Genomic DNA, 26,374 nt, shown 5'->3' on the forward strand with positions numbered 1-26,374 from the left:
AAGTGTGAAATACTCAGCGCGTACTTTGGAGACAGTGAGGGGATGCATATGCAGTTACAGAGGTGACCTTGTGCCGGTAAAGCTTTCCAGCACCATAACCTCACACAATTAGCTTGACCCACGCAGTGTTGCTTAATAGAACGAGCCTCAGTATCATCAAAATTTATGATGCTGAGGGTCATTACTCTGTTGCAAGAGCTGATTACTTAAAGCATTTCTTCATTTATCTGACAGCACTTTTGATTTAAGGGGGTGTGTTTCTCTGAAAATAATTGGTGTAGAATAATTTGTGACACAGTGCAGATGGAACAGCAGGCTTGCTTTCAGTGAAGAGTAATATTTTATTGTAGCTTGGTAGTAATGGCCCTGAGGGGGAGGCTACTGCTTGAGACCTAAGAGCGAAGCACATTATATTGCGGAGTGAAGTACCAGCCTGAGCTCTTCATCTCGAAAAGCCTCTGGTAGGTTATTTGTGCTACAGAACAGAATTGTCATATACATGAGGTGCATTCGATTTTTCTGTGCCTGCATTGTCTGCTGTCTGTAGGGGATTGGGAATAATTATGTGTAGGGCAGGTTAGGGTCTCTGTCTATTGGCACTTGCTACTCCAGTCCTTTTCTGGCCACTGGCGAATGTCCCATCCCCTCAAACTTTGCCAGGTTCCCAAGTCATGGTTCAGCTGGTGCCTTGTGGCATAAAGGCATCTCCTTGCAGTACGTCCAGCTGATGTTGCAGCACTGATCCTATCCAGTGATAGGATCTCATGACGTCTGGATGTTTAGGAGGAGCGATGGCCTCTAGCTCTACCATTGCTGCGTTGATTGCTCTGTTGCTTTTTTCACCAAAATGTTGTCTCCCATTGAGCTCCCATATGAGCTTGTGCGTCATATTATTCCACTGTCCTCACCTGCCCCTGTTCAGGTGTTGTGGCTCACTTACACTTCTCCCTCCCACTGAAACAAAACGTTTTATTTGAGCGCAGCCATTCCATAGCAGACAATATGCGTTTGTGCATGATAAGGTGCCCGGAAAGTGGAAGCCCAATCCAGAATCAATTCCCATTTGTTTTTGATTTCAGTTTTCCCAGGAATTTATCTGGGCGGTATTCCAAGAGCATATATATTATGACGCAGACCTACCACTGTGTATATTCTGCAGTGTACTTTTACTTGTGTTTCCTATTATGCACTGCAGTCATAGACAATTCATAGATGGAAATACGTTCTTAGTTACTGTTAAATTTTATTTCTAATACTGAGTAGCAGCCCAAGGAACCCAGGACAAAATTGGTCCTACCTCTGGTGTTGAAGGTTGGTAAGAAACAAAGACAGCTGTTTAATTTCATCTTATGCCTTTGTCTCATTGTCAAATCCCCTTCAGGACTGTGGGACTTTCCCTTATGGCAGTGGCAGGGCTGAAAATACCCCTCTGTTGTTGGGGAAAGTCCCACACCTGTGTGTTCCCCTAGAGGAATGGAGACGGATTGAGTTACAAGCAGACAGTGCACATCAAAATCCTGAATAGACCTTATTCAGGGCTACATGTAGTGAACAAAACAATGGATGCGCCAATGTAAAGTCAATTAATAGGCCGCTGGACCACCATGTGTGGCCAGTAAGGTCTGTAGACACCACAGAGGAGAGTCTAACTGGTGCCTGGAATTCTGCAGGAGAGATGCAGCTCTATTCTTCCTTGAAAAAAAGCAGCTCACAGCTGCTGGATGGAAGTGGAAAATGCTCTAGAATAGCCCATAAGTTCTCAGTAGGTTCAGACCTGGTGACTGACGGGATGTCATGCTCATGAACCACTGGGGGACCACACAGTACTCTGAAAATATATTTACACGTGTAAATGAATATAAAAGTGCTTTCCGGGGAAGTAAGAGTTGTTTGTTGCTTGTGGTTAAAATGTGTGTTCTGAGAATAGCTCTTAATATTTAACTACTGCAGATGGAACCAATAACGTGTAGCAGAAGAAGAGCTTTCCTTACCTAGTAAAGAATGTAGATTCAGTAAGGTTTGCAAGATGACATGCAATTGAACTACCATGATCCAGAATGGAATGCAGGTATGTGATTTGTCTTTAAAACTCAAATAATTTAAATATAAAACAGATGCCCTTGTGGTATAGTTGTGCTCTTTAAATCTTTTTCTTCTTTCAAGAAGACAAACATACTCTGCCAGTTCTACCTTTTAAGGTAATAGTGTTTTGAATGGACAGAATAAATAGTTTAGGTATGGGAAGTTATGATAAAGTGTTTTATAGGAGTTTTGAAAGATGTTGACGATGAAAGACTTTCATTATTTGACAAGCTACATCTGTTAATAATTGGGTTCCAAGGGATTACTGCATGCGGCTTTATCTTGTATTAACATTTTTAGATAGTTTGATGTCGGCATGAAAGATTATGCTCAGGGCAAGGATGTGTCTTCAGTACAGACAGTGTTTTTGCCATTCTAAAGAAAAGGTAAAACTAAAAACTAAAATTAGAAATTATTTTTTTTAGTTCAAAGTTTAACATTTAAGTGTGAAATAAAAAAATGCAGAAAATATTAGAAAGATAACGTGTGAGTGGAGGCTCCTGGGCCCATCTGGCATGTTGTGTGAATAGTTGCATAGTGATATAAGCATCTTATCTACGTTTTTCAGAGAAGCCAGGGTATCAGCTTCAACAACATGGCTGGGTAACTTGTTCCTGAATCCAGTAGCCTGGATTTGTTTTTAAATGCACGTCCACATACAGCAGTTTCTGCTGGTGCCATCTGGTTCGTGCCTCTGTGGATTTTGAATAAGTGAATCAGATCCCCTCTTGTCATCTCTCTTCAAGGCTATAAAGATTCAGCTCTTCCATCGTTTGAGGTTTTAAAGTCATAGACAGTATGACATTCGTTTAAGCCCAGGGTGGTATTTGGTTACTGCTTCCAGAGTCGCAGTGTCTTTTATGTCACGCGGAGACCATCATTGTGCACCGCACGTGGAGGAGCAGGTCGAAGTTAATTCCTTGCGGGCAAGTAGAAGGGATTTCTAGTAATCGCGGGTCGTTAGCTTGGGTTTGGTGAAGTCCCTGCCCTTTGTACAGCCAGCCTGTTGCTGCAGCTCTTCACTCCTGAACCCGGTGAAAAATGTTATGCTTCTTGTATTTTTCAGTGTGGAGTTCACCTTTACTTGTTCATTTGCGGCCAATGCACACACAGCTCACAGTACTCGGAAATTGTACATTTTGAACATCAGTGGATGTCCCCAGACCTAACTTCTACACTTTCTATTAGTCTATACATTATTTATGCTTTTTCCTCCCTCATTTTCAAATGCTACTACTGTATATCAGTATCTAGATCATCAATAGAAATTGCAAAAAAAGAGTGGTCCTAATGCATACCCTGTGGCGCTCAAAGAAAAACATCATGTCAGTTTTACCATCAAAGGATGTGCCTTACCTTGAATGTCTACCACCTGCAATTTAAAATTTCAACTTAATTGCTCAATGAGCGACGTTATGAAAACCTGTAAATATCCCATATCGTGTACTTCCTCTCTCTGCATTACTCTTGCTGCTCATTCAAAGACTTGTTCCGTGTTAATTGAGACCTAACTTTTCTAAATTCATGGTGACTGTTCTCTGGAATCCTAGTGCCAGAGATAACCTCCTAGTTTTTTTCATTGTCTTCATAACACATTCTTACACATACAGTGCTAGACATAAGGAAGTAATTACAGTAAGTAATTACAGCAATTACTTGATTCAGTTTGATTGTCCTTTTTATGGATATTACCAATGATCTATTTTATAGTCAGTGGATATTAAACCTGTCTTGACAGTTGGAAAAGCTTTGTTAATGGCAAATAATTAAGATCTTGTTTTCTGAAGTACAATGGTAGAATACCGTCAGTTCCTGGAGATTTATTAATCTTCTGTGACCTGAAGAATGTCTGCTTCTTTCTTTCTAATACTGTTTAATATTCTAGCCTATTCACTCTTACCCACACTTAGGAGAAGTCTGTTCTGCGTTTCAAGAAGAATGTCTAAAAAACGTTTGCCATCCATTATTCACTGATACTGATACCATATCTCCCCTGTTCCGTTGTAGTACTCTGAAAGGCTGCGTCTGTCTCGTCAACAGCTTTCCTGAAATTAAAAACCGTTGTTTTGAATTCTAAATGTCAAGTTTTAATAAACTGTTCTCTCAACCCTGTTTTACTTACTCTGTGTGGATGTTCTAAAAACCATGTTTTAGTGTATCTTAATATTGTAACTGTCTGCTAGACAACCAAGAGTTGTAAGGATAACGCTAAAGCATAATTAAGAAAACAGATAACCCTAAAATCATTCATTTTAGACTTGTATGATGTGATAATAGAAATTATATGCGCTTTGCCTTCTTAATTATGCACCTTCTTGGAGAAAACTAATAGCTGGACCAAAACAGAAATCTTTCTGTCGGAAAGTCTGTATTTACAAGGTTACTTGTTCATTTCAGTAATAAGCTGTACTGTATCTCACCCTTGTGTTGGTGCTCTAATTATAGCGAAGGGAAGTTTTGTGAGAGCCATTCCACATGCTGAGATATTAAATACCCTTGGCATTTCCTTTGCCACCGATCTGTTCAGGAAAATCAAGCTATCACTAGACCTTGCAGCAGGAACACCGAGAACCACACAAACCTGACATGAAAAAAGAAAAGACAGAAAATGTAATGCCAGTATTGCCAGTTCATTTTAGTTTCTTAAGGGTTTAACGTTCACATTCATTGCTCTTTATTATTATTGTGTATTGTGTGGATGATCTTTATGCTGTTAATTTATGTTTTAGAATATGTTTACAGACTTACTCACTGTGAAATCCTTAATTATATGACTCCAAATAAGGCATTAAATTGTTATACAGTTAACACAGCTTCTTAAAGTGCATTCATCATTTCACAATTATCTAACTTATGAACTCTGGGATTTTAAGTGTCTTTTCGTGCTGTTACCTAATACATGCAACATTTGATACAGTCGAAGGTTGTTTTGATTCTCTGGATCCAGGAATAAGATCCTACAGCTCTGGGTTGGGTTTCTGTTTATTCTAAGTTGAGTAAAGCAGCTGTGTGTTGGTCCACAGCCTTTGTTTTGGGGCTTCTTGTTATCTTTCTTTCTGGTTACAAAGTAAACCTGTCTAAAAAATTTATCACTATTCTCCTGGTACATTTTAAACTCTGTTTAGAAAGTCTCACACCTTATGTATCTTAATCAAAGTTTTTTTTCTTATTGTCCTAAATGAAACCTAGGCTCTTTAAGAATTCCCCAATTTGCAATGTAAAGCTCTTCTCCATTACACAATATAGAAAGAGCCTACAGGCAAGGGTATAAAACTCACTCAGTCGATAAATCACTGGCTTCCTTTATGTTCCAAAACTTAGAACGTACAACAGCATTGACTTCTGAAAAAAAATAGCCATTAGCAGTGTTTGAGCCAGTCATTCAGGTAATCAAGATCAAATTCATTACAGTCCAGCATATTGAAGTAGCGCTTAATCATTTCTGTAATTAAGCTGATATTTGTACATGGTGTGATTAACCTAATCATTAATTTTAGACTTGTATGATGTGATAATAGAAATTATATGTGCTTTGCCTTCTAAATTATGCACCTTCTTGGAGAAAACTAATAGCTGGACCAAAACAGAAATCTTTCTGTCGGAAACAATTTTGTGTGAATTGATTAAAAAAAGCCTTTTACGGTAGAAAAAGTATAGTTTTGCTGTTATAAATTCTGCATTTTTTTGTATTTTAAGATTCTGTTTGGTGACAAATTGAAGGGGAAAAGAGGAACTCTTCTTTTTTCCCCTCATTTATCATTGCACTGTACGTATTTGGCCAAAAATGTTATTTTCGCTATATACTGTAGTATATTGCTCAATATGCCCAACCAATTCTGTGAAGAGTATAAAGAGCAGTTACTGAGCTTCAGGAAAAAAAATACACACCAGTGTCACATGATGTTTCTGAACAGTTGTTTAGTAGTCGTTTACCATGCAACATTCATTTTCTCTTTGCATAGACATTTTGGTGTGCTGACCAGCCTTTAATCGTTTCCTGCACACCACCATTCCGTTTCCTGCCCGCTGTATCCAATCCAGGGTAGCCTGTCCACGAGGAGAGCGTTTGTCGACTGCGGTCACTTGCGCCTGCTGGGGAAACACTAGAGGTGTTCCCATTGGAATGGCAGGGTGCTGAGCTTCTAGCAGCTTCAGAACACGGCGCTCCCCTGCCCACGACCTGAGTGGGGTTGTTGATTGTGGGGAGCTTGCGAAATGTTTAAAGGATCGGTAGCGGCAACATGTGAACGATGAAGAAACAGGGCCTTTAACTTCAAGAGATGGAGCGACAGTTCTTCGCAAATAACGCAGTGTTTTTCAGAACCCTCCCCTCCCTTCTTGTTTCTCGAAGGGCACAAATTGAAGAGGATAAAATCAATAATAGGTCCAGATGCGGCTTAGCAGGGTTCTCTCCTGCTGCTAAGGCTATATTTCCCCAAGTGTTCTAGTAAGTTACCTGTTACTGCAACGTCAATATTCACTTACGCTGAGGGTCTGCAAGTCACTGTGTCGTGAGATTTGAGCATGTGGAGCTTATTTCAGTATAGTCCCTGAACAAGCATCCAAGTCAACCTACTTCCTGAGTCTCCCCCAGTAAGGATTCTGTGCCAAGAAGAGGAAAAGTGCTCTCTTTGCCCATCTTGTCCCCACAGTTTTCCAACATACTGCTGGCTACAGCACAGTGGCACACCTGCACTGCATTGCAATAGGGCACAATGTATGCGTCTTGTGTCTAGTCCCCTGCTGTTTAAAAGAAATCATCCAGGAATGTCAGTATTTCAATAGAAAAACATCTTGTACCTGTATCACGTGGAAAGTGAGTTTGTCAGATATACTTACAGAATCTAATAAGTTTATAGTTCAGTCTATGATGAATGCCATGATAAGTAAGGACTGACATTCTGTGAGGCTAGGCTGTCATTAAGTGTGGTATGAATAAGATCTATGGAATGCTGTTGCAAGTGCTCTTTCTCATTTCTAAACTTCATTACTCTTTTTTGAATAGCATTATAAAATAAATCTCTTCTCCACACAGTTATGCAGTCTTAACAATAATTATTGAAGTATTATAGTTTTAAGAGTGCTTCATGGGGTTCAACCTTGCTTTCCTACATGTTCCAGAAGACCTGTCCTCTTTATCCCACACTCCTCAATTGTCATGAGGCCAAACCTTTGTACAGGTCACACTTTGCTTTAATGTTGTGGAAACTTTTTTCCCTACTTTGTTTCCAAGCTAAAGTTCTATAAATCAAGCAGTTTCCTTTTAAATGGCTGAACAGTCATGTAGACCAAATTGAATCCTAAACCGACAGCACCCAGTCCTGTGGCAGTGCCTGATGTTGTTATGGTTTCTCTTAAGAAGCATGACCATTGCCTGTAATATATGCTGGTGTGTATTTGTTTGTAATGTTTACTGCAGTCAGAAGTTAAGTAAGAAAGGAAATGGTAGGCCCTTTTAAATTAACAACCAAAGGTTTACATTTAATGCATTGAAATACTCAGGAAAGAGAAACTTTGCCCTCAAATGATCTGTGTTGATAACCCAGTGGCTCAGAGGAACTCTTTAACAGTGATTTTACATGGCCCATCATTGTGCATTGGCTTCTCCCATTGTATCCATGGAAATGATTTTAAAATGTATACAACAGGGACATTGTTCTGTGAAACCACAGTTTTGCCCCCATGCTATAGTCTGTTAAAGGTAGTGAACTCTAAATGTACAGCAAAAAGTTAAGGTTAATTCCATCCTTAAAAGTGGGCCAAAAAAACACAAAGTTGAGACTTCTTCAGGTTTCTCTGCTGCTGAAATCTTGTGGTTCTTCTCTCCGTTTTTCAGCATTGAATTACCCTTTTCCATGCTCTTAAACCAGCGCACGCTGAAGAAGCTTCTACTCGAACACTATTAATTTTGTATGTTAATTTAATACAGTTCTTATTTCACCTGCAAGCTCAACCTTTACTGGGTTATTAACTAGATAGTGGACATTGGAGAATTTGGAGAAGTAGTACAGTAGTACATCCTTTTTTTTAATTAGTAAAAAAACGTGTAGTAATATGTAGAGTGGCTCTAAAATATTAAGTGGATAAAATACCACCCTGACACAGTGTGTAGATTTTAGTGTAGTTTAATTATTTTGTGTGTTGGTTTTAGTTGTGGCCATTGTTAGTGCCACAAGAAAGTTTGCACAAGAATTTTCTCTTTATTTTCTTTTATACAATCTATGATCCCGAACAGATACATGTACCGGCTCCTGGCTGTTCAACTGATTTGCACTGTTAATGAGAAGATGTAGTAAAATATTCCTAAGAACTTCTTATTAGCATCTTGTAAGGAGGGATGTGAAAAGTGCAAGTACTAATCACAGTAAACTGCTTGTTTACTACAGTATAATCAGAGGTTAAGAAGAACTGAGAAGGTCTTTACAGTATATTTGTAGCTTGGGATTCATAGGGGGAAACCTAGGTTATACTGTAAAGAGAATGTGTTTGTGTTATAGGTTGTCACACCTTCAGTGTGAATACCCCTTCTTTTGTTTTCCTTAGTTAAAGGTGTTACGAGGGGAAGAAGATGTTGTTGTTTGCTCTGGTTCTTTCTTTTTATTGGCCAAAACAGAAATGCAGCATGTTCCACTCAGTAAGCATGAAAATATTGGGCTGTTGTTAAAGAGAAATTAGGAGGGAGGAGGATGATCTTCAGTCTTTTGATTGAGTAAAGATACAAATTAAATCTGTGATGAGCCTACAAAAGAAACAAAAGGATATAATGTTAGAGTCCCAAATCTTATTCACAGAATGGAAGCAGATATTGAAGCCATTGCTGGGCCATGCCATAACATTATTCTCATAAATGAAAACAGTGGAGTTGTAGTTCATAACGGTATTGCATATCGAACTTGTTTTCATTTAGACTTCTGTGGGTTTTATCCCTATAAAAGAAGGAAGTGTTTTTACTTGTTTGTTACAAAAAGCCCGTTTCAGCTCAACATATCTGACAGAAAGGCAGCAACAGAGCAAAGATGTGGAACACCCCGGATAAACAGAGAGGAAGTCTTGTAACTATTAGGTTTCTTTGAAAATATAACTGTTCCACTACCCACGATACACATCTTGTGTTCAGATCAAATGTAGTTTAAGGAACCAATCAAGACATGTGTTTTTAATACACGAGGAGGAAAAACTGCTTATAGGCAAGTTTTCTATCTTAAAATCTCAGCCTAGGTAACCTGAAAACAAGTCCAGGTAATTCAATGCCTGCTGAAACTGCTGCACTCCCTCCAAAGCTGCGGTTCAAAGTCAACGTTCGAAGCAAACAGCAAGCTTTGTTTGTAGTGGACTGGCTGCAGAAACACAGAACGGATTTGCCTCCAGTAACCTGGAGGAACGCACTTTTAACACGCCGGAGAGAGAGCTACCCGAAATCTTGGTAGATTGGGTAAGCAAGCAGACGAAGGCCGTTCTTCTTGCGATGCCCAATGCCAACAGTTTTTTGTTTGTTTTTCTGTGTGTTGTCTTCCAGATGCACAGGGAGGTGATGTACACGACCAGAGAGGCGCAGCACGCCATGCGTCAAACCATGGGCCCCCCGCCCCCTCATGCCATTCAGAGCCCCCTGCCGCCTCCCAGCCCCCTCTCCATGCCCCCTTCGCCCTCCAGGATCCCCTATGGGCCGCGGGCGATGGTCATGCCCGGAAGTGCCACTGTCCCCAGGGACCGGCTGGCGAGCGTCCCGCCCTCCCGGTCCATCTCGCCCTGCCCAAGTGCCATCCTGGAGCGCCGGGACGTCAAGCCCGACGAAGACATGGGCAACAAGAGCGTGGCCCTGGCGCGGGGCGACGGCCTCTACGCGGACCCCTACCTGCTCCACGAAGGCCGGCTGAGCATCGCTTCCTCCCACGGGGGCCATATGGAAGTGGTCGACCACAGCATGGGCTTCCCCCGGGGCTCCATCAGGTCCACCAGCTCGTACGCCAGCTCCGCCATGACCACTGAACTGATGGAGCACCAGACCCTGTACAGGCAGAAGTCCAAGAAATACAGCGACAGCCATCTGCCCACTTTGGGCTCGAAAACCCCGCCTCCCTCCCCTCACCGAATGACTGACGTGCGATTAATGGAAATCCACCCAGCTCAGAATGCCCACGTGCCTCAGACCGTACAGCTGGAGAGGTCTTCTCCAGTCCGGCAATCTTTCAAGAAGGATGCAGGCGGCTCGGTAGCTGTGGAGGCTGTAACCAAGACACGGAGCAACATGGCTTCTCCTGTCATTCCCGATATCCCCCTGGCACATGGGGAGAAACCGCTCCTGGGACACGGGGCGCCTGCGTCACCCAGCGACCCTCAGACCAGGTAAGCTTGACGTTAGGCTTTCGCTTCTTGAAGAGGCCAGCGGCTCTTTCTTTAATTCTCAAGGTTGTCTTTTGTTACGCACTTACACTTCTATGTTTTTTTAATCCCCACTCAACTTCAGATTTACTGACACCCTGGGGGAACGTTACTTTATCTCTTCTGCCTGTGCTCATTCAGCTGTAAAACTTTCCCCATCTCAATAAAATGGGTTATCTCCGGGATAACCTTCAAAAGGATTTCAGATCTCCACGGTTGCCAAAATAGGCATCAAGTGCTGAAAAGCTCCTCTGCCCTCTATTTCCACATAATCTTCTTGTATATAATAGCATCATTTGTCTTTTGCAGTCTGCCCTTTTGCCACTCTTTATTCAAGAGGTTGGCTTTATCATCCTTGTGTTTTTGAAAGGTTTTTTTCAGCCTTTATTTCTTTATTTAACTCAAGGGCAGAACAAATATTGATAGTAAATGTTATGAAAAAGGCATCCCAGCTAGAAAATCAGAAGTTCTTTTATTGAATTGTATCTCAGGAGGGGCATACAGCTGCCAAGCTCTCATGAGCAGCTAAGAAAAAATTGACGCTACAGTACGTACCTCTTGGGAAAATGTAAATGTGGGTGAATTAGTTCTGAGAACTGAAGAATAGAGGGGGAAAAGCAAAACAGGCCGTATTTCTACTAGAACTATCTTAACAAACTCTTTGCGTGCATAAAACCTTAGCTTGTTAATGCCTGACAAGGAGTTATGCAGTTAACTACCTGAAACTAATGTAAAATCTTCATCTTTACAGGTTGGTTACTGTAAATCAGAATGAAGGACAGACCGTTTGAGCAGTCTGACCCCCTAGTTAGTGTCCGAATGCGTAAGACTGTAATTCGCAGAAAGTGAGCTTGACATTAGCAGGTAGTTAAATAGAAGAGTTCAGCCAGCAAAATTGATTTCTGCTGTATTTGAATGACGAGCAGGCCTGCCGTTTCAGGGGGAGGAAGGCAGTATGCGGTGAGCTGTTCAAAGTCTCGAAGACAAGCCGCCAGCCCAGAAGGGCGTGTTCTTTAGAGCGTTTAATTCCATTTCGGTGAACGTCAGAACAAAGAAACGACTGTTGTACCCGAAGGCTTTCCGTCGCTGGTAATTAAACCAGGTAGAAAAGAGAAAATTCTTTAAAAATCCTCCGTCAGATTTTCTTGCCTATCCTTCCAGAAGGCCACTTCATTCTTTGAAGTTTCAATCACGGGTTGCACAGTAATGAAAGGAGGAAAGCTTCCGCCAGCATAACCATAGTTCAGTAATTCCATAAAACTGTAACTATGGATTAACTAGTATGAAGTGCGGCAGTAAATCTTGTTTTGTATTAGACTGATCACCAGCTTTATATGAACTGGGGAAGTTTTTGTATTTTGATTTAAGGAAGTCATTAGGTCAGGGCTTATGTCTGGATTTTCCTGATGATTGTAGAAATGACAGTAGAAATGAAATTTAGATAGGCTTTACCTTCATTTATATTAAATTCTGCACAATTATGAGTGTCTAGTAAGGGAGGAATAGATCAGGTAAGGCTACCTGTTGATCTTTACCCATGGTTCACTAGGTGTTTTTTTACAAGAGCTGTTATCTGTAATCGCATTTCCTGATAAATATTCCATAGAACTTGAATCCATGCTGTCATTCAGACATGTTTTAATGTAAATACTGGAAGAAGTGAAGTGAAAACTGAGGTTTTGCATCCTAGAGACTCACTTCTTAGTGTGGAACAAGTCTGTTTTAAGGAAGTGAGCTGGTTAATGTAGCGCTTGTTATTTACATATTTTGACCATCTTATATTGCGCTTGTATGCAATGTACGCTGTAGAAGATATGTATGATTTTTGTTATCAGTATTTTGTTTTATTCCTTTGTGGGAACACAAGGTCCTTTAAATTTGTCCTTTGTTGGTTTAGATTTTAATGCCCAGCCTAGATCAATCAATATTGACAATTTTCATGTATTCCTCAACTCCAATAATAATAATAATAATAATAATAATAATAATAATTAGTTTCTAATTAATTCTGCAGTTAAATTAATTCTTTGTGTAATTATGATCTGTATCTTTCTGATTGCCGAATAATAGTAAATGTAATAAACCTAAAACTCACAGACTTTCAGGTCTGCTGCTCTGTACAAACCTTAGGCATTCAGCTTCCAATGCTGTAAATTGAAAAACCCATAGAGATTATGGGTTTCTGTGTAGAAAATGTATATTAGTAATGAGGAATAATAATAATGAGGAAAGCAAGAAAACCGCATGGTATAATTTACAGTCTGCTTTTTCTGTGGAGAGATGCAAGTCCCCTGATATTATGTTAATGAAATTCATGAGCCTTTTCACTTCTAATTTAACAGCGGCAAAGTGGATGGTGTTCGTACCCAATACTGGCTGAGTTTAAATAGTTAGAAATGTAACTGTGAGCTTATTGGGGTTATTACTTTTAGGTTCATTATCGGCACAACAGTTTGAATGCGATGTGTATAATCCATCACCTTTTTCTTAACTATTAAAACTTCCGATGGTGGCTTCTTTCGTATAAAACGAATTACCTTATTTGAGTTTTTAATCTAGTAAGCGCCGTATTTCAAGAAAGCTGGTCTGATTAACATTTAAGACTTTCTCAGGTCCTTAATTGCATTATTATGGATCATGTGTTATTTTGTATTCTTTGCATATAACAGTGTCTCTTACATATTGTTTTTTCTGCTAAAAAAGCAAAAGCAAATGTGTTGTGTTGTCCCTTTTTACTTGATATCAGTCACTGACAGGCATCGCTTATGCACAATCAGCAGTCTGAGTGAATAGAACTATTGCCACACTTTTAGAGGCTAGCATTTACAATGCAACCATCAGGACACAAACCCTTTAATTCCCCAAACTTAAAACTCAACAGCAGTCTGTTGTGTGCCCGGAGCTGAGGTGGCAGACAGGGAGTGATCTCATGACTGTTGTGCATTTTGGCACATTATTGGCATAAAGCACACACTGTTCAAACAAAACCGTATCAAAGACCTTGGGGGAAAAAAACCTAAACAATAGGACCATATCTTTGGTTTTCTTAGAGATCTTGTCCGCACCTTACAAGGGAAATTGTAATCCAATCCAGCGAAGAACATCTAGATATATGAAAATAATAATGTCCTACCATGACAGGCTGAAGGCACTGAATCTTAGGTCTTGGGCACAGAAGAATACAGGGGAGCCAGAAGCCTTCTTCAGGTTGACAACAATGATAAAATATGAAGGAGTCTGGATTTCTCTAAATGATGTGTTTATGATGAAAGTAGGCTGAATAAGAACCTTGCTCAGACAAATGTTTTTTAATGTCTTCCGCAGAGAGCGAATGAAGGCCATGGAGCAGCAGATCGCTAGCTTGACGGGGCTTGTTCAACACGCACTTTTTAAGGGGCCAAATACAAGTAGTGCCAAGGACCCTGTCAGGTGAGCGAGAGCCGAGCATCGTGGGAGAGATGAGGCACACCTCCCAGGGAAGAGAGACTCATAATGACACCAGATAAATTAGGTGCTTTGTATCAGCTCTGCCTACCAGAGAAAAACGTTATCTAACTGGAAGGTAATGTACAGTATAGGCTAAGGAAAATATGCTCATGAAAGCGTTTTGTGTAAGTACAGCAACAATGTTCTTATTTTTTGGAACATTTAGATGAGGGGGTTTACGGTTCCTAAGCAGTTGAATTACGGTATTTTTTTAAATTGCCAGGAAAAAATATTTGGTGATAAGATTCAGCTTTGCATTGTTATGTAAATTATACTATATACGCTTATGATGCTGAGCTTTTAAATATTTCCACTCATTTTTAAAAAGACATGAAGTAACAACACGTATAAACTCTGAATTTGGTTAACTTTCGAAAACTGTAAAACTGTAACTTTTGAGTGTTTTATTTCCTATCCTATTTTTTATTCAGATCAGTCTCTTCCTGCGGTGCTCTGTGTGCTGTGTTATGTTGGTTATCTACATGATTTATTCACGTTCACTTCAAAAATTGCTCATCTTTCATTTGTCTAGATACGTTCATCTTTCCTTTCACAACCTCTCCTCAGTAAACTCATTTTAGGTTGCTTTTTTCTGTCGGTGTCTAATTATTGAGTGGATTTCTGGTGTGCTTGGCTGCACATTATAATATAAATACAGCATGTAAGTTGCTTCCAGTTTAGGATCGAAACACAGACATGGTTTAACTTTTTCAGGAGCGTTATTTGTGTTTGGATGCTCATGTTGAATAGCTTGGAAGCAGTAGCATCAAGATCTTCATCCTTTGAAGTACTGTGGGATGGAATGTGATCGATTCTTCCTGTGATCTCATTTCAGCGAGAAACCAGTGAGCACAGCCTCTCCAGGCCATAATCCAAGCAGTGGAGGTGAGGAGCTGTACGGTTGATTTCTTTTTTGTCTTTCTTAATGTGAGGAGTCTGATAGAGTTCATGAGGATAGGGCCACAGCAGATTCCAAGGTGTTGGTAAGATTTGTCCGCAGATCTGACAGCCGATGAGTTGGTAAACGCCAGCACGGTAAACAATTTCACCCTTACTGAGACATTAACGGATCACTTCTTTTTCTAGTGTACATTTCTCTTATTTTTGTAAGATAGACATTAAATTTAAAAAGTATTTTACGTTTATCCTTAGGGTACGAATCTGTGTTTGGATCTGTGTCAAAAGTGGTTGAGCTTGTCTGGCCTGTTAAGTGTTTTTTCATTTTTTTTTTTATGACGTTATGAAACTCTACAGTTTGAATCCAATTTAGACGTTTGCCATGTCAGGAAGGCAGACTTGGAAAGACTGAGGCAGAGCTTAAGAGCAGCATGAGGGAGAAGGTAGATATGGGATCAGGAGGACAGAGACAGTTTATACAGATTCTGTTTGAAGCACCATGCTTTACCCTGCTTTACCATGGTGAGTAATGCAAAAGTTAAAACCAGTATCTTAGATGGTTTGACAAATCAATTAGGATGAATATAAGGGAGAATAAGGAATTTAAAAAATTGTTTAAAACTCCAGAATCTAGTTAAGGAAGGATTATATTAGAAAGGCAACATAATTGAGAAGGAAAGGATATAAGAGAGAAGGAAAGGAATATTGCAGTGGAGGCTGAAATGAAGGTTATTCCATTACTACAAAAGTAGCAGAACCATTAAGGATTAAGAAAACTGTGTCTGGCACAATAATAGGAAACCTCAAGACAATGACAGTGTCATTGTCAAAGAGAGATGCGAAGTTCCTGATTAAATAGTGTTAAATAGAAGCACTTGATTAACAAACTTCCAGGGCCGCTGGTGTCCTAACTGATGTACTCAAAGAAACTAGAAGTGTGCTTCAGCCTCTGGTGCAACTCTCCCAACTGGCTCAGGACAGGGGTGGTGCCCAGGGACTGGAGAATTGCTGATGTAGTAGTTATCCATGAATTGGCGACAAAACAGAATCAGTTCTATACCCGCAGTTCTGGTTTTGGTTAACAGTAAGGTGATGGAAAACAATTGTAAACAATCATCTGTAATAAAATAACATCCTGGGGAAAATTCAGAAAATGTAGGTCATCTCGGTAATGGACACACAGAGCATCCGATATGCTGTCTTTACATTTTCAGAGGGCTTTTGTTTGACATTCCTCATTAAAGCTTAATTCTCGAAATGCAGGCAGTATGCATTTGGGGAAATACTGGGGAGTGAATGCTCAAAATGGGGTGATGTAATTAGTGAACCACAGGGATCAGAACTGGGAACACTATACTTCCTAATTAATGTGAGTGATCTACATTCTGATATAGTGTAGATAGTAGCCTAGTTAAGACTGGAGATACAACAGGAGGATGAGCAAAACGTATAGAAGCAGCAGATGAAAACAAAATAGACTTGGGTTAAATTCAAGACGGGGCAAACACCCAGCTGGTGACATTTTATGTAGACAGGTGATGAGTACTACATGTACATGCAGGTAGCAAAAACATCAACTAATCTGAAGTTTGAGTTTGAAGAGTCCTCCTGTCAAAAAGACTAATGTGTCAATGTTGACACGTCATGTACATCTAGACAGTGTGGGGAGGGATTAGAATCTATATATATATATAATTAAAGGCAAAGAACTGAAATCAAAGGATTTTATGTTAAAATTGTGCAGTTCACTGGTAAGACTTCACTTAGAATATTGTGTACAGTTTTGTTCACCGCATTAAAAAAAGATTGCTGCATACGTTTTGGGATATGTTCTGGGGCTTAAGGGAGTGTCCTACACTGACAGGCAGAACAAACAGAACCTTACTAGTTTTGAACCGAGGAACTTAACATGGGACCTGTTCCAAGTATTTAGAATAAACAGTGAAAAATCAAACAGAGGGCACATGTGGAAACTGCCTGGAAGTGCGTTTAAGCCAAGAACAGGAGAAACCTCTTGACAGCACTAGGGTGGAGGGAGTGTGGAAAAGGCTACCCAGCCCTTCTGTTGAAGCCAATACTTTGGTTTCTTTCAAGGAAGTGCTTAGATTAATGAGTTACTAAGTAGAACACAGGCTCACACAGACCGAGCGGCCCGCTCCCCTTTGTCTTCTACTTAAGGGCGGAGCGGTGGCTCTGTGGCTGAGGATCTGCGTCTCTAGCTGGAAGGTTGCCGGTTCAAATCCCGCGGCCGGCAGAGGAATCCACTGGGCTCTTGAGCAAGGCCCTTCACCCAACTGCTCCAGGGGCGCTGTATAAATGGCTGATCCTGCGCTCTGACCCCCAGCTTCTCTCCCTGTCTGTGTGTCTCGTGGAGAGCAAGCTGGGGTATGTGAAAAGACAAATTCCTAATACAAGACGTTGTATATGACTAATAAATTGATCTCTTAAGTGACGGGAGAAGCTGTCGAAGATCGATTTTTAGTTTTTCAATAAAAGAATTCAACCATTATGTTTCCATTGCGACACCATCCGTCCCCGACGCCGCACAGTGTGGGGGGAGCTGCTGTGGCGGACCCTCAGGGAGAAATCACTGGGTTGCGTTGTTGTGACCGTGGGAGGCTGAGGCCTGATCCGCACCAGCCTCTTGTCACGCACGTTGTGTTCAGTGTCGTGATCTACACAGGCAGAGTGAGCAGCACGGCACACCGGGGGGGGGGCTGCTGCTAGGCTTCCGGTCTCTTTCTGCTCTTCGACATGCGCGAGTGGAGCATCACAACACATGCATGAGCGTGTACGTGCAGTACAGACACATACCCGTCCACCCTGTTTCTAGCCCCTTTATCCAGCCCTTGGTCCCGTACAGGACTGTGAGGCAGCTGGAGCCCATCCCAGCAAGCAGTGTGCCCCCTGGGCAGCCACCCCACCCCACCCCACCCCAGGGCCAGATTTCCCAAAACCAGTTTACCTGCCAGCATGTCTACGGACTGTGGGAGGAAGCCGGAGCACCCGGCAGAAACCCACTCAGACACAGGGAGAACATGCAAACTCCACACAGACAGTACCACAGGTCCAGAACTGAGCACAGGGACCCAGGACTGCAAAACTGCAATACAGCCACTGCTGCATCGTACCTCCCACTATATACATATATATTGCATTGTATTATTTATTGCACTTATAAAGCAGTGCATATACTTACATTTTTCTTAACACCATCCTGATATGCCTACAGCCGTCACTAAGGGGGGGGCATTAGGGGGGCAGTGCCCATGTGGGTTAATGTGCTCCCCCCCCCCCCCCAAAGAAGTTTCTAATAAAGTGGAAAAAAAGGTTTTCATTTATTTTTTTTTAACATTTTTTTTAACATAAAATTTTCTTTTTCTATCATGACGAATGAAAAAACATAGCTAGGCCCTGTGTCACATTTGAGGTTTCGGTACGGGATTTCTAACGCAACACACAAGGCGGTTTTGTAGCCAGAACTTGTTTAATATCGTTTTGTTAATCAGAAGGCTAACAGTGGTCTAAATAATGGATATGAAAAAGGACCGTCTTCAGTCACCACTAAAGGGTGTATTTGCTGAACTACATTTGACTTTGTCCCCTATATTGTAGCATTAATTAGGTAACTATCATCTGTAGGGTCACGTGTCTCAAACTGGTGCTCAAACCCAGCCCCCCCGGTTAAAACCAAATGCCCACCCGTTTGAATCGTTCTGATGACGGCCCTGTCATGTCCCAGTGCTACCCCAAACAAAAATTCGTAGGACGCTTGCAGGGGTGCTGACAAGCCCAAATGCCACCCGTTACCCCGAGCTGTCATTCGAAACCCAGTGGCTGAAGTGCTTGACCAGTTGAGGGGGTCAGGGGTCAGATAAACAATGCGGTGTCAGACATGCTGTTTGGCTTCAGTGAAAAGTTCACGTCCTGAATCATTATGAAGATGGGCACAGCAAAGCCTTTTGCTGAAGTGGAAACATACACAGAGCTCAAATAACAAGAAAGATAAGAGCATGAAGCCGATTCTCCTGCTGTCAGCACACAGCTTCAGTACACAGGTTCAGCATGTAGTGAACCTCATGGCAGTGACCTAGTGGAATTAAAATCTAGTTTTATTCATTAAACAGCGTAATCTGTTGTATAGTTCCTGAATGTTGTTTTTTTTTTAGTTTCACAGTTTGGTCGTTGTTTGTGCGAAGATGAGGCTGACGATCCTGTGTTGTTGAGCGCTAGGCAGCAGAACACTGAGTGCACACGTGTCAGAAGCAGTGTACTCCTAGCTTTTACTTTTCCTTTCAGCTTCACACATGATCTCTTCATCCCTGCAGTCTGCAGGCAAAAGCGCTCAGAAATCAGTCCTCTAAACAATAAATACCGTCCATTCAGAATCTCCGGTAATCAGTCTCAAAATGATTCGGTGGATTAGCATTAGAAAGGGTCAGATCCTGTCTCATTTCCACATTGCAATGCTCCTGGTTTGCAGCCACAAAAACCGAAGAACCAAAAGCGTCAAAATACACTGCAGCATTCTGGGTCGATAGACTGCCATCTTGTGTGACAGGAGATGGATTAGCAGTTCAAAAAATAGAAAAAATGCAATTAACACTTGGATTATGCTAATTAAGTGCTTAGTTTAGACAGGAAATTATTTTCAGAATCACTGCAATCAAAGTTCACAGGACCTTCTTTGCATGAGCAGTTGTTTTGCTTGATCTGTAAGGACAACAAATTTATATGCAAAGAGATCTCTCTGGCGAGACTAAACCATTATAATCAGATCTGATTTTAATTTTGTACAAAATAGAAAAATGATATAGCCTTTTCTTCCCTATGTGTTTTCTCTCTCTTACCTCGAGTTTATTTAGTAGTGATACAGCCTTTTAATTTTTTAGCTATTTAAATGGGGATTGCATTTTCTTGTCAAAGGATTTGCTTGTTTTGCACATTTGATATTTGCATTTGCAAACTATTAAGGATTTAGTTGATTTTTAGATTTAGTTTGGATTCTTAGCTGATGTGATTGACGTGGAAGCAGAAACTTTTAAAAAGAGATAATATGCATTTATTATTTTTTCAGCTGACTTACAGTATGTAAATCCTGTTGTGTTCTGTCTTCTTAGACCCTGTGTATACGGTGTCTGTGTCGTTATCTATGTAGTTATTTCTTGTTTTGTTGGCCAGAAAGTATTCCAAAGGTAAATAAAATGTCCTTCATTCTTGAAACCAATTGAATTATGCTGACTCAGTTTTAATTGAGCATTCTGGCAGCACTTTCAAGCGTCTGTTTTATTAAACTCCCTTAGAGAATTTGCAGCATGCACACATCCTTTGTATAAACATGAAGGATTGTTAGGTCAAATCACACAGTGAGCTCTAGGAATGTTGTTTTTGAGCTATTTTTGCACTGTGTACAAATGCATGATGCAGTGAAAGATAAAAATAAGTTGTTTTGTAAGCATGTGGTAATTTTGTTCTGTTTTCTGTTCATCATAGTGGCATGACACATAGCTGAGAAAAATGTCAGGGGCAATATGATGTGACGTGCTCTGATTAGTGAAATGTTTTGTGGTGCCCATCACGTATGGCTGCCAGTGAAATTTGTTCACAAGAAAACCTGTTTTATAATGAGATGTTTCTAATGCCTGTAGGATCTCCAGGCACTAGTTCTTAGCGTGTAAGGGACCCCAAATTTACAGAATTAATTTTCCTTTTTCTTTACTTTAAGAAATCACACTCAGGACAGTTTACTCTGTTGGTGACTAAATTCAGGATATGGGTTTACAGTCTTTCTCGCCAGCTTCAAGATGTTATCGCTATCCAGTCCCAACACACATCCTGTTTGATGGCATGTTGGAGTTAAAATACGATTTGCCATTTAGAATTCACCAAAAAAACCTCTCTAATGACGGTCATCTCCCTACAGGAGTTTCTAGTGCACCACCAGCCAAGAGCACTGTGAGTGGAGTGGAGGCCACGGCCCTGGTCGGCCTCCCTGCCCCCAGCAGCCCCACACCGGTTCAAGTGAATCTCATCAGCTTCCGAAAGAATGTCTCGGACCTCCGACTGCAGCTTCACCAGATGAAGCAGCTGCAGGTATCTTCTTGCTCTTTCGTTGTGGGTGCGCGTCCGACCCCCTTTGAGAGTGTGTTCTCTTCAATTCATATACCCCGAATACAGGGTAGCGGACTGAAATGTTCAAAAACAATATTTAAAAGCTGTTGTGGGTACTGAAGAAATACACAAAAGTAAACCAAGAAACCCTTCAATAACACATCTAGACTTGGACTAGGAAACAGAATATAGTGCATAAAGTGGTTTAAATTTTATTTAAATTTTAACGAAGTTAAATTAACACACGTATTGAAGCGGAACTTAGTTAGTCATTTGCTGGCATTCAAGTAAATTCACTACTACTCTTGGCCAGTCTCTCCAGAGTTTCTAAAAGACAAGTTAAAAACATAGAATAATATGTGCACATTCCCAGCTTGAACTCCGAATCAAGGTCATTAATCTCCATAGTGCCATTAAACTCTGTACTGCTTTGTGCTACACATACAGTACATTAAATATATAATCTGTTATAAAGGGGGTGAGTATGAATGGATATTTGGGGTTTTTTAGTGTCACCAGTGATTTATTATGTTCACTCCTAGCTGTAGGTTTGGCAGCAAAATGTTATTAGAGCTGTTATGAAGAGTTAGCTATTTCATTTTGCACCATGAAAAGCCTGCGTGAATTTTAACTAGATCCCAGAGTTAATTAGAAACAGTAATAATTAAATTAGACAGATTGCCTGAAGTTTGAATTTGAGACTTCCCCCCTCACAAAATGGTTAATTTCTCAATTTTAACTATAAATGTCCTCTGTTTGGATATTAAATTATGCTTACACGCAGCTATTTAGATTCTGTATAAATGTAATAACTGGATTTCCAGCTGGCTGATTTAGTTTGTCCAGTGATGTGTTAAAGAATTTCAAACTGGCTCTTCAGTTGTTTTGACTGCTCCTTTCCTGCCATTCATGATCAATTATTCTGGCTTTTATCAGGCTGGATCGATTGTTCTTAATAAAAGTGACACTGGCAAATCATTAGTACACTTAAAACTAAAATATTAAATGACCAATTTATGTACAGTATAATAGATAATGATGTAAGGGACTTATTCGGTAAATAATTAGTCATTTATAAATGGGGGGGCTTTGGCAGAGAATATTTGATGCTGGTGAATGAGAACATAATGGGTTATGTATTTTATACAGTAGCAGATCTGAAGTAAGAATAAGAATAATTATAAAATGTATTTTTATATAGCGCCTTTAAAAATGGCTTCTTAAAGTGCACTACAGAAGCAGAAGACACACAGTGGAGGGAGGAAGCAGACTGAAACAGTTAGAGCAAGGGTTTGGAGTACAGAAGGAAAGCAATGGGCAGACTGAGGACCTGTTAAATAAAGGCCCTTCGGAAGAAGAAGGTTTTACGGGGGAACTACAAGGCTTTTTTTTATTTTAGGGTTATCAGCATTGATAAGTGCATGTCAAACCGCAATAGACGTAAAATGTACACAGTCATTTGTAAAACTTCCAATTTACATGACACAGAGACCAAATGTCCTGGTTTGTGCAGCTCCATGTTCTGTGACTCAGAAGGAAGCAACAAAACATCCGGTGATTTCAAGGTGGTTCTGCTGACAAATACTACTTGTTAACACTGCATGCAGATCACACTGGCACATTTCTGCCTATAAATGAGTCAATACGGTGACTAGTGAGCAGGAAGGGCTGCATCGTGTCACAATTTGTGGGAGCTGAAATGTGAGTTTTCGTCAACATGGTGACTTGTGGTACTTTCCCAAAATTCACAATTTTGTGCTTAATTCAAAATCTGTCAATCTTTTTTTACGATAAAAAATACCAATGCATTTATTTTGTTACCAAGATTTAATAACGGGTCTGAAAAATTGGGACTGCAATTCCTCTTTAAATGTGGAGGTTTGAGAGAGTTCAGAGACGTTGACACCCTGAAAGATGCAACAAAGGCATGTGACCTTCTATCGCTGTAGACAGAGGAGAAACCAGAGCACCACAAAACACATACTGGAAGAGTCCCTGGAGAGGACGTCCGGCTGAACAGATGCCATTCTAGGAATTTGCTCCAGTTTAAGAGATTAAAACCTGGGCCACTTGTGCGATCTCTGCACTGATGACAAACCCGAGACCAGGTTGTTGTGGGTGGCGGGTGGAGAGAAAGGGGGCTTGGGTGTCCACGGACTGAGACGGGGGGACCCGATCTGTGTGCCGCAGCTGCAGAACCAGGAGGCCCTCAGGGCGATGCTGAAGAGGGCCGAGCAGGAGATCAGCGCCAGGCTGGCCGAGACCCTGAAGCGGCTGGAGGACCCCGTGCAGAGGCAGAGGGTGCTGGTGGAGGAGGAGAGGCAGTCCTACCTGGGCATGGAGGAGAGGATTCTCGGCCAGCTCTGGTAAAGACCTCCGGCTCCTGAAACGCGCGCGCTTGGCTTCCTCCGTCACTGAGAAGAGACGTCCGGAATTACCGCTCATTAATCTCTTTGTTTTACAAAATACAGTTCAGACTGACATTCACACGTCAAAGGAGTTACTGGTACATTGAGTAATCCATACCGCGAACACAGTAGGCCTGCTTTTTGGGAACTGGGGCAGGAGGAGGTTTAAATCGGATGTTTTTTTTAGTGGTATTCAGACAAGTCGTCACCAACTTTGCCACTCCTGTTCAGAAGAATGTTAATGGGTGCTGTTAGTCGTTGGATAAGCTTCTCTTCCGCAGGAATGCGGCTCTCACAGAACCACACCTTAAGTGTTGAGGTGGACTCACTTTTTTGGGCTTGGAGTAGCACACTGCCTTTGAACTTCCTTGGTTCGAAGTTTATTAAATAAACTAGCGCGTGACAGCTCCCATTACCTGACCCTTTAATGCTCCTCTCAATCATCCTGGAGCAGCGTGACATCAGAACGATAGGCCTTGGAGTCCCCAGAGTGTAGCAGACCAGCATTTATAAGGAATCTAGCATGACTGAAAAATGCCATCTTTCCTTTTAATATGAGTAGAAACCTATTTTATTATTGCCTTACTAGCATAAACCTATTTTGGTACAGTCATTGTGGAAAGGGACAACTGTTTTATGGTACAAAAAGGAAAATTTGGAAGCTTCAGTTAGTTTTGCTTAGGACTCCACATGTTTAGGAGTGATACTCTCTGTTTGAGTGTGTCTCTGCTAATGAGGTCATTCTGCCCTTTTGAAAGAGTGTGTTTATTATTCTATACATTGTCATTTTTACTTGCATACTCAACTTTCAGCATTTACCCTTTTTCCTTTGATCTCTCGCAGTGCCATCCACAGCCCCATATTTTTGATCTTCTGTATCTTCTTTTCATTTTTTCTCCTCCCCTTGTTTTTGTCCAGAAATTAAACTGTCTGCTTGTTTCCATCAAAACCTCCTGTGTTTTGCCCTGACTCCTGCTGAACACGCAGGCATGCTTGTTGGCATATAAAAACATATTTTTATGTTACAATTTATTTACCGATTTATATTGAACTTAGAGTATACTCTGAAACTATAAGATTTAAAGCAATATACTGTAGCACGGTTGCTACTTCAGAAGGTAAGATATCTAACTAGGACCAATTAAATTAGTTGCTTTATCACTGCAACTTAACCAAAATGAACATTTGTAGCATGAGTTGGATAGATGCACATCAACATACACTCACTGATTAGGACATTCCTGTGGTGTGTGTTCAGGATTTCTCTTAGTCTGTGCCTAAAAATACATGTATACCTTTCCAACCTTTTACTGCTTATTATAGATTTGGGCTTTCTGAAGTTATGTGATAATGGCAGTGAAATCGAAAGACCAGAAATAACTTAAACTGTTAAATGTCTGAATTTGTATTATATTAAAAGCTTAAAAAACAAATGCATTCATTTTAATGCACTTAAGAGTACAGTACCTAACTGCAAAAAGCAAGGCTATTCCCAAGAAAAGCCAGCTTTTTTGATATCTGTCTGCTTTTTGATCATGAGCAAATACGTACACAGATTTTATCACAAATTACATTGCACCACAGAATCAATTATATGAAATAACTAACAATTGTGATCTTTCTGCACCATAATGCATTTATGAGAATTTGTCATTTTTACTACAAGTTCCATAGTTTATTGTTACATGAAATTCAACAGGAATTTGAGACTTCACAGGAATCCAGTATCTTTCCAGGGGTTCTGCCATTTTAAAGCAGCTTTAACTGAGCTTTTAACACTTGTGAGGTGAGGAGAAAAATTGAAGATGATGCAGAAGATCAAATAAGAATTGTTGAATCTACCCTGCATCCGGAACTCAAAATAACAACCTCTTAATTGCCCATTAATTCCTTTGTTAAACGAGCAAGTTTAAACGACAGTTCATGTTGACATGTACCACATGTCAGGGATTTCCATTTAAATATTGTAATAAATATTTTGAACACAGTAGACCTGTTTTTTGGGAATTAGGGCACTGGGAGGTTTTAATCAGATGTTTTTTTTTATTGGTATCTGGCCAAAGCATCATCACTTTGCTGCTCCTGTTCAGAAGAATGTTAATGAGCCCTGTTAGTCTTGGGATTAGTGCTTCATCTGCAGGAATGCGGCTCTACCAATACCACACCTTTGAGATTTGAGGTGGGCCATTGTGCTGGTTTGTATTGCCAAATGATTCCTGCTGTGCCCCCAACTTTAGACCTCGATGCCTTAATTATTAGGCAGTCAAGTGTGGGAATCTTCCCCCAATCTATTTAGATTTAACCTGGAACATTTGTCACCATTCCATATCCTTTTTTTTTCACAATGCTATGAAGAGCACAGACATAGATCTAGACAAAAGATTAAGAGTTTGTTTTAAACAAAGGAAAAGCCTACACTAGAATTCTGTAAATCCAAACGCACAATGTTTTGTGTACTTGCTGCTTTCATTAGATTTGACAGATTTAACTATGCTGTTTAATATCACAAGAGGGATACTGTTATAAAGACATGTAATCGCTTGTTTTGGAATTCAAAATAACTAACATGAGCCGTTAGGACAGAAGCCTCTTTTGTTTTGTTACCTCCACCTGTTCATTTGCTGTGTCTTTGCACTATAAATTATATAAGTAAAAGGTTTCACTTTGTTTAAACAGGCATGTCTTGGTATCTGGCTGTGTGAAAAGGATTGAATTGAAAATTCAGTGAACCAGTCCGACCTGTTTCCATTGTGTGGCCTTTGGAATTTTCCCAGCCTGTGAGGAAGCTGTGCAGATTTGCAGGAAATCTCTTTTTTTTTTCTGTTAGAAAAGTCTTAAAGACATAAAATACATTTTTAACCAGATGTATTGTGATTAAATTTAAAGCTCAAAAAAGCCTAATGCTATCTCAGGTATAAGCTTAGTTTTACTTCATTAAAAAACAAACACACAACTAAGTAAAGTACAAGAATACATTTTTGCTAAAGGTTTTTTACAGATAGTACTTA

General features: G+C 40.5%; 1 protein-coding gene across 11 annotated transcripts in view; it reads left to right on the top strand.

Moving 5' to 3' along the window:
* LOC148831729 (sickle tail protein homolog) overlaps positions 1–26,374 on the top strand; it is a 279,568-nt gene that overhangs the window by 233,903 nt on the left and 19,291 nt on the right. For all 11 annotated transcript variants that reach the window (XM_088918250.1, XM_088918248.1, XM_088918249.1 and 8 more), the window contains 5 exons: positions 9,599–10,428; positions 13,789–13,893; positions 14,786–14,835; positions 20,771–20,940; positions 23,149–23,324. In XM_088918250.1, the coding sequence (XP_088774376.1) occupies positions 9,599–10,428; positions 13,789–13,893; positions 14,786–14,835; positions 20,771–20,940; positions 23,149–23,324 (1,331 nt within the window). The remainder of the gene's footprint in view (positions 1–9,598; positions 10,429–13,788; positions 13,894–14,785; positions 14,836–20,770; positions 20,941–23,148; positions 23,325–26,374) is intronic.

This window comes from Atractosteus spatula, chromosome 6 (assembly GCF_055471065.1).
Source record: "Atractosteus spatula isolate fAtrSpa1 chromosome 6, fAtrSpa1.hap1, whole genome shotgun sequence".
Lineage (NCBI taxonomy): Eukaryota > Metazoa > Chordata > Actinopteri > Semionotiformes > Lepisosteidae > Atractosteus > Atractosteus spatula.